Below are 20,572 nucleotides of genomic sequence, written 5' to 3'. Positions count from 1 at the left end.
ACTTCTTAATACTGAAGTCTACTCATTACCTTCAATTATCACTTTAAAACAACAAACTGTCCAAGATGATTCCTTTCCTCTTCCCCTATATGGGAATACATTACCGAAATGTTTTCTAAACATCTAAAAACAATTAGTAAGACTTTGACCTGTGGGAACGGACGCTTCAGCCATTAAAACACAGACAAGCAAATGTGGCCATACAGAAATACAAATTGTCCCAGAAAGAAGAAGCGGAGAACTGAACCACCCAGCACAGTCTTAACTGAGCCTAAACAATGGGAGGTGGCGAACTGGCGCCCCACTCTGCTATGAAACTGGAAAGGTGAATTTTTCAGCTATGATAAAAAGTTGCAGTGTTCTTACCCAATCAACCCCTAGCTTTCTCCTGAGATGTTTCCTTCCAGCCAGCCCACGGTGCCACAACACATTCAAGTAAGATCCTTTCTAACATGCCACCCGTGGTGTTTAAATCAATCATTCACATCCATAAAATTTACCTACCAACTTATTCCAAAGTTCTACTCCAAAATCTCCTTAAGCATAATACTACAAAACATCTTGACAACCTGCTAATGCCCTCCAATGACTGCTCTTGCTAAGACAATATTATCTCATTATTTTGCTGCCCTTCAGAGTGTTGTGCAAATTTGTGAAATTAGGATTTTTCTAATCCTCTATTCAAACATTTTAAGAAAGTAACTTGTGCTATTCTATTGTATAATATTAATTTAATATCTTATTGAAAATATCTTACTTTTGCATTTGAAACCAATTTTTCATTGCATATTATTAGAGCAGATACCACTCTGCAGGTCTAGGCTGTATGTAGGACCCTGTAGACAATGGTCATAAGAACTACAAAGAACTTTATAAAACAGCTTCTGAACGTACCCCACAAAAGAACAGATTACTCATTTTGTAGAAACCTTTTCCTTGAGATGTCACTTGCAAGAAATCTTCATTTCAGCTTTCCTGAATTTTTACTTGATTTTGACACTAAGAAATACTTTAAAAAAAAAAACTTCCACTATTATCATCTAACCTCACTTTAGAGCACCAGGCTTTAAAATAACCATACTTATTTGTGCCTTTGCATAAGTGACTGCAAATTTTTCTTCCTTTAGAACTGATTAGAAGACATCATCTTACGTTTCTCATTGCTACACAAAAATAGGCTCCAGTTTATTTGCCAAAGTTAGACTTAGAATTCACAAATATAGAACTCCATGTTTCTTTAGAGAATTTAACACGAGGAACTTACCTCTACTAGTACTGGGAGCCAGGATCATCCAACTGGGAGAACCTTGCCAGGCTGCAGCACAACTCATTTCTTTTGTGGCCAGCTTTCGTTCTCATTGCAAAAAGGCACTATAGGGAGAACAGTGTCTCTGAAGTTGTACTGAGATACTGCTGCAGCACATACATGGACACAAGAGTAATTTGCTCCTGGATCTTGCAAATTACATTAAGTTTACATGAACAGGACACTGAGGTAAACAATGTCTGTATTTGACAAACAGTAAAAATTATACTGGACTTCATTTTTATACTGCTATGAGATTTTTATACAGGGTGAACAGCCACCTGTAGATGAAAAGTTGTAGATAGCACAGACATAGCACAAAGAGATAAAAGATTTCTTAAAGAAATGGATTCAGGGAGGCATTACACAATGATACAAACACATCACAGGAACTCAAGAAACTGCAACAGCACAGGTGGCTGATGGTACCACCTGACTAACCATCAGAAAGACAGTTTTCTTTCTGTATTGCTCTCGGGTTCATTTTCATTATGACCACAACTGGTGGCAAGTTTGCATGCCAGTTCTGCTTTGGAATGTGACCCCCTGAGAAACAGTGGTTACTAAAACAACAGGGGAGGTGTGCCTTGTTCAGGATTGTATGTGCTGCTCATAGCCCGAAATCAGCATTCCCTTCCCCCAATTTACACTTGGACAGCTGCCCTTTTAGTAGGACTCAGAACTAGGAAGCCTCTGCTCTAATTTAGGGAGCACCTTCTGTGAAATACCAAACACACAGGTACGTCTCAATGGCTGGGAATAGCTCAGGGTTGAGCGCTCCCTCGTGCTGCTACATTAAACCGGCAGGTGTGTATGCTCCAATTATTTCTTATTTTTTTTTGCACAACAAACCGACAAGTTTCACCTGTCTTCCTGACAGACCCGGAGCTCACCTGCAGCGACACGCTCGCTACGCAGGCGGCGCTGGGTGCTGAGCGGCTCTCGGGGCGCTGCGGGAGACTCCGGCGAATGCCCGGGCTCGTTACGCTCCGGCAGGGCGGACTCTGCCGGCCGCTGCTCCCGGACCAGGAGGCGCTGCCCTGCCCTGCGCCTGGAGCGGAACGTAGGCGGGCTGCGCCTACAAAGGGGTGTTCGCTCGGGCAGGTCACCCAAATAACCTTTTAAGAGGTAACTAATGCACACCTACGCAGTAGCCACAGGAGAAGCCAGACGCAGTTAAAGGCTAGTTTGAGCATACCGGTTATGATTTATTGTATCTCTACCAACCTGATCCTCACCCGCCGGCGCTGCGCGCACGCCGCTGAGGCTCACGGCCGCCAACGAGCTCACCCGGCTCCCGCAGCTGCCAGGCCCAGCGGGCGAGGCGGCCAGGCGCACACCGGCCTCACCTTGCCGACCGGGCGCGGAGGCCCGCACGGCGCTCCCGGCGCTAGCCCCCGCCCGGCCCGCCTCAGAAGAAGCGGTCCTTCCGCGGGCAGGCTGCGCCCGCCCCGCGGGGAAGCAGGCCCGCGCCCCGCGGCTGTCGGCCGGGCGCTTCCCGCTGCGGCCCCTCCGCTTTCCCGCCCCGGGCGCTTCCCGCCGCGGCCCCTCCGCTTTCCCGCCCCGGGCGCTTCCCGCCGCGGCCCCTCCGCTTTCCCGCCCCGGGCGGGCGCTGAGGCGGCGGGGCTCGGGGCACCGTCCGGCGCAAGGGCCGCGGCCCCCAAGGCAGCACCGAGGCCGCAGGGCTGCCCGCGTAGCCCTGGCCCCAGCCGGGGGCAGCCCTTTCTCAGGAGATTACATGTCTCTCTCTAGGGTGACCTACAATTCAAATGTCCTGACTGAACACGTCTCCCAAATTGCTCTCTGCAATCCCAGAAGCTTTCAGCAGCAATCTGCCCGCACACCACTAACACTTGTTCCATTTATTTCTGAATTGAGCTGCTTTGAAGTGCCAACAGGTTTCGCAATTAGCAGTTTTGAGATTACCAGCTGCTCCCACCGCCCCCAGCAACTCAGCAACTGGTCATTTCTACATTTCTTGAACAATTTTTCAATAAGATATTAATTTAATATTATACAATAGAATAGCACAAGTTACTTTCTTAAAATGTTTGAATAGAGGATTAGAAAAATCCTAATTTGACAAAGCATGCAATGAAATGGGGTAGTTGCAAAACACAATTTTATCACAGCCCGCTTCATTTTTACAAAGCAGAAATGGAAAGTGAAATCCCTTCTTTGTAGTGATAGAAATTTAACTAATTAACTAGTAACTGTGTATCACTGGAAGCTGTTAATCAGTATGGCTTAGGATTGTTCTCTTAGGGAATTTGCAATACCATGACTTAAAATTTTATAATTTATAGCAGAAGTAACATGCAGAGCTCTTCTAGCCCCATCCCACTCAAACCCAGCTGAAATTACAGACACAAATGAAAGAATCTGTGTGTAGGACTCATGTTCATGTGGTGTTTTTTTTAACAAGTTGATTATTGTTGTACTACTTGCTATTTATGGGACTTGAGGAGTTCGTGATCTCCCCCCATGTATAAAACTGCCAGCAACTTAACAAGCATCATCATCTCTTGTGTTCGCCTTTTTTCCAATCAACCACGTGAAAAGGTTAACGGTGTCTGAAGTAAAGAATTTTATTTTGTGCATTTCAGAAATAAATGAATAATGACATTTTCTAAAAGCAGTTGTTGCTGTGCTTGACAGACACGTAGAACTCATCTTTCCATTTTACATTACAACATGCGAGAATGATACATTATTTTACTTGAATTCTCAAGCTAATAATCTTTGAATAAATCAGGAGCTATTAACTGTACAAACACTGGTAACATTCAAAATTATTTCAACTGGGAGGAAGACAAAAAAAGATGTCTTGATACCATATAGATCAAGAAACACCAACTGGAACACAATGGATTCACAGTTCTAAGGTCTTTAGTTTATTTCTAAAACATTTTACTGATTAGAACTCACATTACTAGAGGTTTTTGAGTGTATAATATAAATTATACCAATGAATAAAAATATAGTTCAGGGTCAGTCAACATAAGTCAACTATTTTTAGGGAATAATGACTTGGGTATACAGTCCATCTAGATGATTATTAGATTTAACATTGCTTTCTTCCCTCTTCATTTTTAAACTGTCTGGCTTGACAAAGCATTGAGTAGCTTTGTGAATAAAGAAAAAAAAAACCCAAACCCAATAAACCACCAACATCCCCCTCCCCCCCCCCCCCCCCCGTTATAGCCTCAAATCTTACTTTTGTTGCTACTTAACAGCAAAATCAACCAATATGGCACATATTTTTCTCCTATTGAAAATTTTTATCTGTCACTAAAATTATGCTCAACTAATCAGTGCAGAAGCAACATTTTAAAAGGGCATGTTTAGAAGTTCCATAACATATGTATTTTTGTATACACAGAGATGATTTCTTTAAAATTTTAATATTAAATTAGAAAAAAACCCTTGTGACAAATATGCAGTCTCTCAGCAGTGCACTGTGCAAAACAGTGGAAAGTAATCTGTATTAACACAGGAAGATTTTAATGAGTAATTTCTCACTATTTTTTTTTTTTTTTCCTAACACTGAGTGGTTATTGTCCATGTATATAATACCACACCTTGTGGAAATCTATCAACAGTCATAGCTCTTAAGGTGTTCTTCCAATTTTAAAATGTTTTTATCAAGTAAGAACAATTTATTCTGCCATATTCTCCCTGCTTTCCAAACCATAGGAGCTATGAAACATACCTTGAAATAATAAACAAGAAATAATTATCTAGGAAAACAGTACAACGCTAGTGATACAGCAGAACATAAATCTCAATATCATTATCAAGAATTTTTGAAAGGTCAATACATTATGAAAGACACTTTATATGTCTCTTACAGATTAAGAAAAAAAACCCAAAACAAACTTGTGGCTGACATTTCAGTAATGTTTTTGATTAAATGACATCTCTCATGCATTCTGTCAAGAAGATAGATATTTCCCAACTCATGTACTGCAGCAGCTCAAAATTTGAGGTACAATATAGACCTTCCCTATTCGTAACTTTTAAGTACTGAACACTTCAGCAAAAGAGTTCAAATACTTATAAAACTTTCAAATAAACAGTGTGAATATAGCCACTTCTCACAATCCATCTATCTCCAGCCTATTACATTGCCCTTAAACATATCTATCTGTAACACATCTCCCTGAACACGACAGCACACTTGCACTGTACTTTAGACCAGGTACAGAAAACTTAAAACATGGATATAATAAAATCTTGATCTACATGTTATTAGTGCATTGTAATTACATCCTGTGTGTATTTTTTCAGCATATACTGTCTAACATTAAGAAATACAATACCAGTTTAGCTTTCTTTCCCTGTGAAGTGGAAAACGTTGTCAGCCTCACTCTCCATCTCTTTATGGTAGTAAGATGGAAAAATAGCGTGAACAGAGAGTTGAGAATTACCAGCTGCGCTGTCAACCACCCTTCAGTTTGGGAACACTGAACTGAACTCAATAAGGGCATCCAGGCATCAAAATATGAAAGAATATGGATGTTTTGCATCATGTTCACTGGACGCTGTTCCAAGAGAACACCACATAGAGGTAGCATGCATATTCTTATTGGTTTTAATTTCAAATGGACTATAAACATATTGCCTTTTCTGGTGGTACACTAACATCTCTTCCCACTGATGTTACGTGTTACCACCCACTTCAATACAGCTAGGATTTTCCTACCAATAAAGAGCTGAGGTGACCACGACACTTCAATAAGTTAATTTAATTAAGCAGTCAAGCACATTGACTTCTGTATCTTTGGCCTCCCATAACATACAGGCTGTGCATTGTATGCACATGCTTCTTATGAATTCCTCATGGTGAAAAACAGATTTAAATGAAGAAATAGGTTGGCTGCATGGCCCACAGTATTTACGTAAGTTTAAGAATGGATTAGCATAGAGTATAACCTCATTATTGCTTAAGTTAACTCTCAAAATAAAGTTTTTGAAAATTTTATATATAACTTCAAAGGTTTTATTACAGTATTCATAACCTTTATTTCTGTGGTTGCTTAATGCAGCGTTCAACTGAACACATTAAAAAAAAAATCCCCATAATACAGTTCAACAGAGAGACAACGTATTATGCCTTCATTAATGTATGGTGCTACAGCAGAAAGCATACCAAACTCAGAAAGCTGTAGGTTAGTCTACTCCTCTATAAGCATGCATTTGCAAAACATGCATTTATTCTTTAAAAGACAAAGAAAAGAAAAAAAAAATAAGAGCCATGCTACTTAGTTTTAGCTCTGGAAAGAGCCACCTCATTTTGTTACGTTAAGATTTTGATTTGAAAATTCTAAAAAACCAAAGCTACTTAAAATTAAGTTTGTGCATATTCTTAAAATTGCTTCTTACTAAACGTTTCTGCATCAAGAGTGCACTGCAGTTTTATTTTATTGTCATGGCCTGATTTTCAAAAAAACAACTGAAGCCCCACACAGTTATAGGGCACAGCAGCTGCTGGCATTCAGCATCTTTGAAAGTCAGGGCACAGCTTAAGAGATTGTGCAGAACTGGACATTTCCCTTGCAGTATAAGCCAAGTATCTGTTTCTGCCCAATAATAAGACCACAAAAGTTTCATCAAATCAACCAAAATAAACTTTTACAAGTCATAAAGGATTTCAAGGATAACACCAATTGACCAGGCCTGAGTTTCACAGCTAAAAGGACAATACTGTCCATTTTCATTGGTCAGTTCTGGAAGTCCTTTCCAGGATGATCTAATAAAAGAAAAAACAAACAAGTATTGTTGTTAGATTATACATGGAAACTAAAAGAACATTCAATTTTAGAACTTTTTCGAAGATTATCTCAGTAGGAAACTGAAAACTATGACTAAACGTCTGTTGTCCTACAGGCACAGTATGTTCTTTAATAACTGAGAACTAATTAACTTTTTTTTCCCCTGCACTGGGAACTGTAGTTTTTTTTTGTGAGGGTGCTTCTCTTTCAAAGCAGTCTCTGCTACTAATATCTGAACTTGCACTACTGCCATGTTGCTCATGTTTCTTATTCAGGTATTTCGCAGCTGGAAGAATATGAATGAAATAACTGAATGGTATTCAAACTGCACTTGAAACAGGATTATGGTCCTAAAAAGTTGTAATGGCTGGAAGACAGCATGACTACACAAGCCCTTTTTTCCTCCATAGGAATAAAAAAATCCCACAAAACAACATATTTGCAGAAATACCCAGAAATTGAGCCTGTTGCTACATAAATAATTCTGTACACAAATGAAATACCAGAAAAGAGTATAAGTAAACCATTGAAGAAGTAAGGCAGAAAAAACAAAGAATATTACCAAACTGCAAGTTATTTGGTAACACTACCAAAGGCGGCACTGGGACAATATATTACATAAGGCAAAAAGCTGCTAACAGATTGCTTTTCTTCATCACATGGTCAAACCAACCCTTCTGTCACAACTAGTCCTACTGAATTACTTTCCTGGGTACAAATAAATGGACATTTGAAGTACTGCAGAACAGATTATACGTAAGAGATATCAAGGGTGAGATCTTTGTTTTGTTTGTTTTCATTTGTCTCAAATCCTTAAGAATTAAAACCATACAGGCAGAAAAATGGGGGGAAAATAGTGTGGGTTTGTTGGTTTGGTTTTTAAGAGGAAGAACTCAAAATGCAAAGGAACATTTAAGGGCCATAAGCAAGTTCCTCTGTCTTCTTAGACTATCAGGGTTATTAAGATGTGGAAACACTGTCATACCGATTTCGTCATTTACAACACAAGAAACCCTACCAATATTTTGCATCAGTTTATCTGCCACAATTTTAATCTGTCACTACTAGCCCTTGAACTATTTTGTTTTGCAGGTTGTTTTGAAATACTTTGGTTTTTTAAAAAACTTGCCAACATGTTTTTATGAAATTAATCTTTCATATGAAATCAGAACCTAATTTTTACATAAAGTTTATTTTGCCCAGTCTTCACACAGGAAGTACTACTAATTCTGCAATCTAGAAAAAGCACTAGATCTCAGCTGTACTTGAAACCTGACCTGAGATCTGCAATAGCACATGTAGCAGTATGTATACTTTATAGGTAGAAAACAGATGCTGTTCATATTTAGATCTGTACTTTTACATGCAACTGGAGAGTGGATACCACTAGTTTGAATGAGTATTTCAAATCTGTGTTAGTTGGTATCTTACCTTTCAAGGTGAACATAGTGGCGAGAAAGAACATTCTTAATCATAACTACAGTTTTTGCATATATCTCTGGACCAATCAACTTTGAGAAATACAACTTGGCACGAAGAAAATATCCAATAGGCCACAGCCATTCCTACAACAAAGAATGAAAAAAGATTATTACTATAGCTGTCAGTTCGAAAAGGTGACAGCACATTTTCTAAAACTGAAGAAACTGGCTCTTACAGGTCCTTGGTGATAATTAAAACCTCTGGCTACATTATAGTTGTCATTGTCAAGAGCGTTATCATATACTCCACAGTAAACCATATCACTGCAAGAAAGAAAAAATAAATTATATAAACAAAGCTTTAGCAAAAATGATATATAAATGGAAAACAAATGAACTAAATTTTTCACGGTATTGACATGTAATTATGGTAAAGTTAGGGAGGACTCCACCAGGTTCTGTATTTTACATGTCAATGGAATTCCAAACCCAAGCTTAAAGTCTTGGAATGACTTGAATTCATTATTTTGCCTTTATGCGTTTACTCAAAAATATAGCTCTCTGCACCATATCCTATGTAAGTATGTAGCAAGATGCAAATTCCACACCTTTTATAATACCATACTTGACTTGCTTACTGTTTGGCATCCAACACCACCCAGTGATTTTCTACATAAATAAAATAAATTGCATGGAGTTTTAGAACAGCAAAATAATTGTTCTGGAAGTATTTATTGCAACTCTATTTCACAGGTATATATATGTGACCATGCCCAAATGTCAAATAATTCCTGCTGTTATGTTTTGTAATTCACACTTATATCTACTATACTTACTCTGGGTCTAAGGTTTTCATGCCTAACGGACCAAGCAGCTTTTCCTCTGCTATCTGCAGAGCTTTCCAAGCTCTCTCAGGTGTGAACAACTCTGGAGCCTGATAAAATAATAAAGACTTTATGAGTAAACTTTGCACATGTATGCACATGAAAGTGTGTTTATAAACACAAAAGACTACAAAAAGCTTAAGTTTTGTATTACTGAATCAACTTCTGGAACCTACAAGTCAGAGTAAGCAAGAAGACAGAAGCTATCCAGTACTGTTTTAAATTTTTATTTTACTTTAATTACTTTTGCCAAGTATTATTACTGAAGCTCTTTACAAACCCCATAAAGACAAACAATGCATGCTGTTTAGCTAATTTGATAGGAAAAGCAGCCTCCCAGACCTAACCTTAGAAGACATTCTGAATACAGCAAACACTAGAAATTTATCCTAGCTACACACCAGACAGGTATGTCATTAGCTACAGTCCTGTCAAGGATGTATTTTTCGGGGATACTCCAAGATAGACCAAGCAGAGGATAAAACAAACTTTCAAAAAGTTATTCTAATCAATATATGCTCCTGGCATAATGCCATGCAGATGAACCTTACAATGTAAGCTTAGTTGATTAATGAAGAAAATTCTAAGCGCAAATGCTTCCTCCCACTCTCCCTCACTTACCACAACCATTGCTATTGTAAAATTTGGCCTGAGTTGGTAATCACACCATGGACTTGAAGCTCCATAACTGTCCTTATAAATTCCACGTTTGTGAACGAGATTTGGATGTTTCTCATTAGGATCTGCTGGGTTCTCAGAGACAAAGAACAGCCTTTCAAAGTGGCCCTGAATTTTTCTGTTCCACTCATCATATGTGATAGTCTCCTCCTTTCCTGCAAGATGTTACATACAGGTTTTATTTTCTGAAAACAGCCACAGTGGTAACACCAGAAGTACTGTTTTGCTTATTGAAGCTTTACATAAGATACTCCTAACACAATAAAGGCCACAGTAGCCTTGTAAGAAGTTGTGATCTAGAACTTGTATTATACTGCAGATCAACTTCAACACGTGCACAAGTTTTTGGGGTTTTTTTTTCGGGTTTTTTTGTTGTGTTTGGTTTGTTTTTTTTTTTTTTTTTTTTTTTTTACACGGCACTTTAACTTGCACTTAGCTAGGAGCAAACACAATAAGGTACTGTGATCTACAGTAAATATTTAATTGAGGAAGTTTAAAGTTTATAATTAACATTTCAGCATGGTAACATGTCAGCTCTTTTATAATATCTGGTATACTGATTCTTTCTGGTTTTGAGACTTTCAAATACTGTCAAAACATTAGGATGTGTCACTTTTAAAAGCCTTCTCTTCCTGAATTCCTGACACTTAACAGGAGCAGACCTAAAATCACCTCTCTCCAGCTGGTGATTTCCTCATGTTTAGGCCAGTCCTACAGTTCAACACAAGTAGCTCACAAACCTCAAGCGATACTAGAAAAACATCAAGTTTTAGTCAGCAGAACTGTGCTAGGGATATCTTCATGACTGAGACAGACATACATCTTAAATAAGCAATGCTTTTATGAAATACACACACAACAACAAATGTAAAAAAAGCTGCTTACAGTTTTTGGAACAAAAGAGATAAATCCTCAAAATATTATTTCTACATCTACAGATTGTAGTATCGCTGTGTACTGAATTTTAAGTTGTCTTATTCTAGCCATAGATTTTAAGAAATCCTGAAGTGACAGATATGTTCATGACTTAAAAATCTGTACTGTCTTAGGACCAATAGGGAAAGAAAAAAAAAATATCAAACGCACATATTCACATTTTCTAAAATACAGTTAAAGAACCACTAAAATGATTGTTTTTCAGTATTATCCTTTACTGAAGAGTAAGAAGGCTTTACAAGGCATATATATTCACTCAAATATAATCCTTTACAAAGTAACTTTGTAACCAGAGCAGTATCCCCTCAAAGATAAGGGACATAAAAATATCCATGTAAATATTCACAAGAAGAGGTTTTCTGTGTTGTGAATATTGAAAGAGTTAAAAAAAAAATAAAATAAAAAGGAGAGTGAAAAAGTGCCTTGTGTCATTTTACTTCGCATTCTTGTAATGAATGATGTATATCATCATAACACATAATGATCCTATCACTTATATCCATTTTTAAAAATGGTATTTAGGATCCAAAATTCCTTTGTAATCCACACCTGAATACATGGAATACAGTATCTGAAATATTAACAAGACAATATCAACTCTTAAGAAGCGCTTGTAGTAACAACAGTTTTTAATCATACTAAATACCTCATAAGTGTTTCCCCTTTTACCCCTAAACCTTCTTAAGTAGTTTGATAGTCATCCCTGATGATAAAATCATGGCCATATAACGTTTAAGTTAATTTTGTACTCCAGTAACACAGTTATGTGATGTGCCTGTTTTTACCATGTCTTTTTACAGTGACTCCACAGAATGGAAACACATTTTTCCGTGATAAATCCAGCAACCAGCGAACAGCCGACTTGCACAGGCCAACAATTTCCACAGCAGAGCCATCTCTAAAATAATAATGATAAAAGAAGCCCAAGAATTACTTTAAGAAGCCTGTTAAAGTTCAATAAGTAACTCAAAAAAATCATCTATAAGTATCTTACTTAGACACTTTATTTTTCCCTGTTGCCCTACTAGTCCTGTTTCTCCTGTATGAGCATCCCACAGTGTTACAGCATTGCAGTGTTTTGTGAGTAAAAGTTCCATCATCATCACTACCACCATGATCTTCTAAACCCGAGTCACACCTGTCACTCATTTCTCCTGCAAATAAAGTCCTTAGACATTTCAATCTCTCCTTGCAAGGCAGCTACTCCATTCCTTTGAGTTTTAGCTGCCCTTCTCTGTACCACTCTTTATTATGTACTTCTTGAGACCAGCCCTACATGTAACACTCAAGACAGAAGTGCATCTTGCAGGTGCAAGGTTTCACAAAGACAGAATAATACCCACTGTCTTGTTCTAAAAACTCTTTACTGATGACACCCATTATTATTATTTTTACTAGCTTTTTTGGCTGCTGCTGTACATTAAGATACAATTTCAGAAAGCTACCAATAACTTAGATTTTCTTCCTGTGTTGTAGCTCAGTTCTGACAGCATTGTGTAGGCATGGTTTACATTATTTTTCCCTAGATGCCTATTCTTTACCTATGTCAAAGCTTATCTGTCACCTTTAGACACACTCAGTTTTATAGGGTACTTTTGAGTTCCATGAAGGGCCAAGAATAAGAGAAGAGAACATTAGCATAAGCAGACTGCACCAGTTTACTTCCATTTACATCAGTAGGATTGCAGCTGATAAAGAAACAACAGAGGAAAGGGTTGAAAACAGATGAGGTGTTTATCAGCTAACAGCCAGGGAATGAAATTCATCATAAACTGGCTATCAGATACTTTTTTCTGTACAATAGACTAATTTAAAGAGGTATTATACCTAGCTAATTTGCACAGATACAAGATAATTTCATACCAGTGATTAAGAACATGAAAAAAGGATCAGCCCCAAACAACTTGGTCCTCTGATGTTAGAACTGTTCAAGACAGAGATTCTCATCTACACACACACACTTTGGTCAAACTTCGGTAATATTTCTCCATAATGGAATACTCAAGTCCAAAGTGAAGTACTAAAATGAACAATAAATGCACTTCTTGGACTTGCTTCTTTTTCCAGGCAATATTCAGATAACCACCAATGCATAAATTTCATATTATATCATACTGAGTTTTACTGCCTGCTTGATGTAAAATTTTTCTCCAGCATCACCCGCTTAGCCTTTCTAGGGCAGACAGCTCAGCTTCTCTTGGTTCCCAATTAAAATGCTTGACTTGTCAAGCAAGACAATGTTTTCCTACAGTTCTCACCCACAGATGGCAACTGATTTGAAACTGACACTGTACTAAAGCAAGGATGCATGCAGCAATTTCCTAGCTCATAGTGAAGAGCTTATTTTTAAAACATATAAACTCAACTATAAAAACATAAATGTTGTAGATACTTTTGAATTCTAAATAAGTATTCAAACAACACTATTATCAATCGATACACCTCCTATAATACGTCTAAACAACAAACTACTGCTAGTACAACAAGTATCCAATTTTTCCTGAATTGCATTTTACTACTTCACTTTAAAAGTCGAATCTTTGCGAGGAGCTAAGACCACGCCTGAAGTTGAGGGCTTCACCTGCTGAAAACACACCTTTTTTTCTTCATATGAGCACAAAGGAAAACAATACCATTAACAGTTTAGCAGGCAGAAACATTTAGAACAGATGACTTCTCACATGTGTTAACGGAAGGCATGGTAGTTCTACTGAAGAATTTCAGATTAATAAGTAATTTAAAAATCCCCCCTCAAAGCCTGGATTTTGTACCTTGGGGTAGCTGGAATTCCTCTGTTGCGAGCTCTGTCACTCTCTCCCATTTTATCCATCCAAGTGCCACAATTGAAGCGGTTCCCTCCAAAGACAAATCCAGTTTCAAGATCAACACCTGCAGTTACATTAAAACCTGCCAAGCAAGAATGTGTGTGAAGTCTTTGTTTTAAACAGAACAAAATGCCAGCTGCCCCCACCCCCATCCAAACTTCCTAAATAAGCAAAAACATCTCCAAACAAGATCCGAGGTGGGTTTCTGAAGGCAACTGTACTTTAAGTGAATTTTTATTTAAAGATCACTTGTACTACAACATAAACCGTTGCTGAAAATAAACAATAAGGCAATTTAAAATCCTTAAATGTATTTTAAGTAATTTTTCAAAAATATACCGAATAGCTAGAGGAAAAGAAATATGAAATATCATTGTCATCTTTTAAATTGCATAGCAAGAGTTCTATATGTATTACCTTCATCTCTCATGTTTTGATCTATCTGTGGACCAGCATTCCTTTCTCGGAAATTTATGCCTTCCATGTGTCGCTGCATTGCTTCCTGTATCACTTCATAAAGTGGCTGATCCTAGATTGATCGTGTGTTTAGAGGAAATGTGAAAGGCAAGATGAAAAATGAGTAGAAAGGCTCTATCTAACGTGCAAACAGTAGCAATTCTTAGGCTCTAGTTTATGATACTTCAAAAGAAAAGCATCTAACAATTTCAGTGGCATCTTTCTCAATGACAATACATTGTATATTGTTTTTCATATAAACATATTTTCAAGACAAAAACTGAGGAAAAAGTTCAAAAGCTGATTGAATTTTTTTCTCCATCCCCAACCCCTGCACCTGTCTAATCATGTGATACAGAAGTAGAGAGAAGTGCCTAAAATGTGGAATTCTTGTCCTATAATCAAATTGCACCATAAACAGAGAGTGGCAGGTTCTTATAGCTAGAAAAATTACATCCTTTCATTAAGAAATTATAGTTGTGTTAAATACTTAAATCAGAAGTGAACTTTACCATAGTGCCTGCAGGCTGAGGAGAAGAGTCATCTCTTGGGTACATCCTAGAAACAGGACACCTGAGAATGTCTAATCCATTTGGAACAATTTTACAGTAGTCCTGGATACACTGAAGCCACCACCATACAGCATCACGGCAATTGTATCTGGCATGTGTCCCCTGGCCAAGCAGATTGGGAATGAGACCATGTCTTAAAGTCCCACCAAATGCTAAAATGATGTTTCTGTAACAAAAGAAAAACACAGTTTGATTAAGTTACTTTCATGGCCATTATTGGACCAAGCATTAAGTACAAAGCATACAAGAGTTTACCTTAATAGCAAGGTAAGTCAAGGAGACAAACATGATCTTAAAGACAGATGCCAGAAGTTTGCTGTTGAAAACTACATATTACTTCATTTAGCATGAACTCCTTTTACAATGAAGAGTCATCTATTCCCTGCAAATTCCCCAGACTGAATACATTTAAATCAGTTTGTACAAAACATACATCTGCTCATATGGAAAAGGTTGTTTGCTTTTTCATAGGTAGTGATATAGAGCCTGAATCCAAATCCCACCGAGGTGACAGGGAATGTTTCTACAGACATTGTCTGGGATTACACTGGTATGCATACCGCTGGGTGGGGTGGAATAGGGATGGAGGGCAGGAACAGATGGGAATTTCCTATTAAAATACAGAGAGGTGACAGCAACTGAGGTTATGAGAAGTTTCATTTGGGAACCATTGTGCATACCTGGCAGAAAACATGGACTCCAACTAGCTTTAAAAGGCAATATAAACATACTAGTAGACTGCAGATCTTACTGCATGAAAAAGGCAACAGTTGCCCAAATGTAAAACAGCAGAAATACACACCAATTTAAAACAACTAATTTTTATGGTTTTATCATGTGGTGAGCTCTGCTCAAATCAAAAGATTGACAAAAATATTAAATCAATGAATCTGGCTTGTATCTGGGTCATTTGTCAGGTTAAGCGTTTCCAAACAGATACCAAATTGTAACAATGCACAATTAGCTGTTTTCTAGACAAATACTAGCAGTTACAAAAAAAACCCCAACCCAACAACAAAAAACCCAAAAAACCTTCCACAGATATGCAATCATACCTTTCTGGTTAATATAGTATTCTCTTGCTACTTCAAATTTTTGAGTAAGTAATTTTGATATTATTCCTCAGCAACAATGACACAAGCACATTTGAAACAGTGTCACTTTTTTTATGGACAAACAGTAGTGTTATAGAGGTTAAAACTACCCTGTCTATACAGAACATCAGCTTCATATCACTGCTAAGAAATCGAAAGGGAGTAATTTAAGTAGTATTTTTAACTCCACTTAGAGAGAACTCCCAAATCCATCTAGGGCCATTCAAGTTTTATACTGCACATCAACTGTTTCTAATAGCTTGCATGTCATCTCAAATTTTGAGAGCATGCCTTCTTCCTACCTAATTGCAAAACCGTAAGAAGCAGTAACAACTCAGCCTTACCTCGCCTCTAGATAGCGCCCAGTAACTAACATTAGACCTCTCAGTGCAATAAAGGTATCCCTTCCCCAAGAGCGAAAAATTCCAGAAGAAAAGTGAGGTAAACCTAAAAAGAAATGTCATTGTTCATCTCATTTATAGATATGGCAGAAACCTCAAAGTACACATGTATGTATAAAATAACCAGAAATAAATATATATTCACATTGGTATTTTTTCCCTAGATTAAGAGATTTAAACAATCTTCTAGACCAAGTTCTCGATAAAACCTCCTTTCAGAACAACTTCTAGAATTTCAAGATCATGCAACACAATTTCTCATAGCAATAACAGACACATTTAAATGTTTATTAAATCACTTTGTAACTTAACCAAGTGCTATCCTTTAATTAAATTTAATTAAAAAAAGCAGAAAGGAAACTAACAAAAAAGCGCCAGAACTATGACAGGATTTATAATGCTTTGTTGGCAAGAGTTTAGATACGAGAGCCATGCCATCTCAGAAACATAAAGGGGTTAAAGACCGGAGAGCTATGAATATCTTCAGGCCAAAACCGTTCTTAGCCACTATAAAAGGAACCCTGCTTCTCTTCTCCAGCAGCTTCTAGAACTACATCTTACTGCAGACTTTATAACATGTAACCTTAAAAATGATTAAAACAATAAGGCCCATCCTTGCGTTTTCTTCCAGTTATTCACTTTTTCAAACTACCAAACAAAAAAGTCCATACGGTGAAGTTTCAAAACAGCACCGTCTTGTGCATGCTTGCTAGAACAACATTTTAGGTTTATCACTTATTTTTCCAAAGTATTTGCTAATACTCAAATACGGCCTCCACACCTCTGCAATTTTGTAGTATCTGGCAACAGCACTTGAGAACGACAATCCATGTACAAGTTAAAAATCTCAGAAGCAACTACCAGCTCCTATGTGAGGGGAATATTTAAACCCAAAGCCTTTAGTATAATTAATCCTTATGACCAATTTAAGGGAACATCGTGCCTCTGTGCTTCTAGGTAACACTAAAGCAGGCAAACAGAATGTTACTAAAACCCAGAAACTAAAAGCAATAAAACTCCAGGAGAGAAAGACAGACAGCAAAAAGAAAAAAATAAACACCCCGCTGAGACAGAAGCCATAGACTTTGTGGATGTTAAAAGTTTCTATGGTTTCAGAAAAGCAATGGGCCAACTCAGAACAAAATAAACTCATTCTAAGCCACTAAACACAGAAGATAATACTTCTCACATAGGACAGTGCCCAATTCAAAGACTGCCAGGTGCTGGCAGAACACTCAAGAGGTACAAACAGTATTTGCTGACTGCTTTTATGCTCATTCCTTTTGGAGATGGTTTCAAGATCAGGCATTCTTCTGGTCTGCTAATGGTTCTTTCTTCTGAGAACTTACAAATAAATTCACCCTTGCACTACACTACAATTCAGTTCCTAAATTTGTGTTCAATAAAGATAACCCAAAACTTACTATGCTAAACATATTTATCTCAAGCAAGTCTTCTGGAAAGAAAAAAACCCTGTAGTTACGGATCTCCATATATGATAAAAGCAGATATAGCTAAAATGTCTCTAAGTAAAGTTTTTATAAGCTCCCCCTCCCCCAAGAGCAGTAACATGATTGTCCCCAAAGTAGTACCGCTAGACAAAACTCCTATTTAATACGGGCAAATCTTTGTCTTAAACTGAAGTTAAAGCACAGGGGGAAGTGAGGAAAACTACTACCTACACATTTTATATGTGGTTGCTGACATATGGATCCCAAGCATAATGGAGACAATTTTAATATAGTTACTAAAACCAGTTTAACTGTTTTGGAAGACTTTACTTCCCCTTCCCCCATTCCAAATATTGTCCTTACCAGCTGCCAAGGAAACACAACACTGTTCTTTCTCATTTGTAATCTCATTCAGCCTATAGGGAACATCATGTAAGGAAGGAGATAGATCTGGCAGACAAGAATATCTTCCTATCCCACACATCTGGACTGAACCCAAGGAAAGGTGTTTAACAAATGTTGATCCATTCTGCACAAAGCTGTAATCCAACATAATTAAAATAACTTTACATTCAGCAATATCAGTCTATAAAATGTACCTTTTTTCATTTACAGGAAATTAATGTAATTATTATGCATATTAAATACAATAAATGAACACAGAGCTAGTATTAGTATTTTGCACATAAGATTTAATTTGTAAATCACTTTCCCCCCCAAATAGGTGCCCAATTTTAGCCTTAAATTTTAATTTATTAATGCTAATGGGTGTGTTTATGTCAAACACTTCTAGGGAAAAGGGGGAATTGTTTTGTTTACTTGGTGCCTACATGCCATCAAAAATACAATAAAAGATAATTTACTATGAAAAAAGTTTGTCAAACCTAGTCAGTATTTTTAAAGATCACCCCATTTTTACATATATTCATATAGATTAAAAAATTGTAAATTTATAAATCAGTTAACACATTGTCTAAAATAATGCCACCTGCATTCCTGACTAGTTCATCTCCAAGCGTTTTTTCATAAAACATACTACCTTCCACATGGTATCACAGCCATACCAAATTCTATTCCTATTTTAACATCTGTATTTTCACAAAACAATATTCATTTGTTCAGAATGTTCATAGCTAGAATAGGGCCTCCATTAAATCAATCTCTCCTCTTTCCAAGAAACAATGGAGAAGCAGACACTGAAGATTAAAGTTAATTCAAGAACTAAGCAAAGTGCTCAGTTAACGAACGCTATTTAGCTGTGTTAAAGAAACGTTGAACAAAGCATCAGCATCACTACAATCTGATATCTTCTTTTTTCCCTGAACTTCAAGCAAGAATTGCAGCCGTACTAAAACAAAAAGCAAATAAAGTTTCTGAAGCCTGGCAAAGAAATACTGGCTTAAGGTTTCCTCCTACTACCGCACAATGCCAACGGTAGTTATAAATTCAAACCCTGGACAGACATCTGACCTCCCAACCTTCCAAACCACCATCACTAGAAGATGGGTTTGATATATACTACCAATTTTACCCTTTTACATTTTACGAGTATGGAAATATTCAAATTGCATTGTCCAGCAGACAAAACATAAAAGGTGCAAATATATACAGTTACCCTACAGCTCTGACATGCCAAGCATACCTAGACATCTGTTGCCATCCCACATCCAGAAGTGTTGTGTATGCACCCACTAATATGGCATCAAAGTAACATGGGATGAGGTAACGTGGAATTCTCTTCAGGTAGACAAACATGGCCTTCAACCACTGACCAACCTATTAAAATACAATACAATCAGAAGCTGGTTACACTAGGGTTCAAAAACCAGTGCTTGCAGGATCCATTTACTTCAAATATTTGGTACAATTTTTGTATATTTATGACAACCAAGTTATGCTTGACCACCACAAAGATGAGGTTATCTTCAATTACTAACACCACCACTAGAATGCAACCATTCACATCTAAGAAGTTGTCCATGTTGGATATTTGTCGTAGAATTGCTGTACTCTCCTGCTCCAAAATTTCAGCTACTAGAGATGAACTCCAACAGTATAGAAAAATCTGTACTATATCTGTACTATGACATAAATGGGCAAGAACATAAACTGTAGAAAGAGATTATATTTTGCTAGCCTTGCAGGAAAAAATGAATTATCACAAAGAAGTTATTAAAACTGAGAGCAAAGGAAACCTGCAACTCAAAAGGCATCACTACAACCCAAGTGTGGGACGGAGGTTTCTAATTTTTTAAAAAGACAGGACTGAAGAGATGAAGCTTGAGACCAGGGATAGAAAAATTATCAGGGGGCTAAATTATGTACAGCCACTAGTGAAAATGACTGCAGATCTGGGTCTAGGACTCAAGTGTTCTGGAGCTTCACTATCCCTGCGACACTGCAAAATGTTTGACACCTGGGGAATATTTTTCTTCTTTCTTCCTAGTACTGTTAAAGAACATTATGACAACCTAATAGGAAGTCACTAAGATTTTCAAACTTGCAGGTGAAGAAAGTACGTGTCAATAAATTACATGATGACGCTACACTTTTAACCTGGAAATTATCAAGGGAAAGTTACTTATGTAAACAGTGGAATTGTAACCTTCAGTTTCGTGTGACTTCAGTATAGCTATAGGTACTTTGCAATTTCTGCAAAACAGAACGAGACAGTACAAATTAAGAACTCAAAAAAATACACAGAAAAAATAAGCAATAGTCTTTGAAGAGCAGTACATCTGGCAAGCATCAGACTAAGTTCCTTTCTAGAAAAA

The 20,572-nt window shown here is 37.4% G+C and overlaps 2 protein-coding genes across 5 annotated transcripts in view; both read right to left on the bottom strand.

Annotated features, from left to right (window-relative positions):
- The window catches only part of LOC130157058 (uncharacterized), a 45,806-nt gene extending 42,638 nt beyond the window's left edge, over positions 1-3,168 (bottom strand). The window contains exons 1-2 of the mRNA XM_056356203.1: positions 3,069-3,168; positions 2,172-2,424 (exon numbers count right to left, since the gene is read on the bottom strand). Of these exons, the coding sequence (XP_056212178.1) occupies positions 2,172-2,424; positions 3,069-3,168 (353 nt within the window). The remainder of the gene's footprint in view (positions 1-2,171; positions 2,425-3,068) is intronic.
- A 1,462-nt stretch (positions 3,169-4,630) lies between these two features.
- Positions 4,631-20,572, bottom strand: part of AGL (amylo-alpha-1, 6-glucosidase, 4-alpha-glucanotransferase) — a 38,818-nt gene continuing 22,876 nt past the window's right edge. For all 4 annotated transcript variants that reach the window (XM_056355525.1, XM_056355527.1, XM_056355526.1 and 1 more), the window contains exons 23-34: positions 19,441-19,574; positions 18,162-18,337; positions 16,291-16,393; positions 14,793-15,018; positions 14,242-14,353; positions 13,771-13,906; positions 11,785-11,897; positions 10,007-10,218; positions 9,338-9,435; positions 8,738-8,825; positions 8,512-8,645; positions 4,631-7,058 (exon numbers count right to left, since the gene is read on the bottom strand). In XM_056355525.1, coding sequence (XP_056211500.1) covers positions 6,941-7,058; positions 8,512-8,645; positions 8,738-8,825; positions 9,338-9,435; positions 10,007-10,218; positions 11,785-11,897; positions 13,771-13,906; positions 14,242-14,353; positions 14,793-15,018; positions 16,291-16,393; positions 18,162-18,337; positions 19,441-19,574 — 1,650 coding nt within the window. In that variant the 3' untranslated portion in view covers positions 4,631-6,940. The remainder of the gene's footprint in view (positions 7,059-8,511; positions 8,646-8,737; positions 8,826-9,337; positions 9,436-10,006; positions 10,219-11,784; positions 11,898-13,770; positions 13,907-14,241; positions 14,354-14,792; positions 15,019-16,290; positions 16,394-18,161; positions 18,338-19,440; positions 19,575-20,572) is intronic.

This window comes from Falco biarmicus, chromosome 11 (assembly GCF_023638135.1).
Source record: "Falco biarmicus isolate bFalBia1 chromosome 11, bFalBia1.pri, whole genome shotgun sequence".
Classification (NCBI taxonomy): Eukaryota; Metazoa; Chordata; class Aves; order Falconiformes; family Falconidae; genus Falco; species Falco biarmicus.
This window is presented reverse-complemented; position numbering and strand designations above follow the sequence as displayed.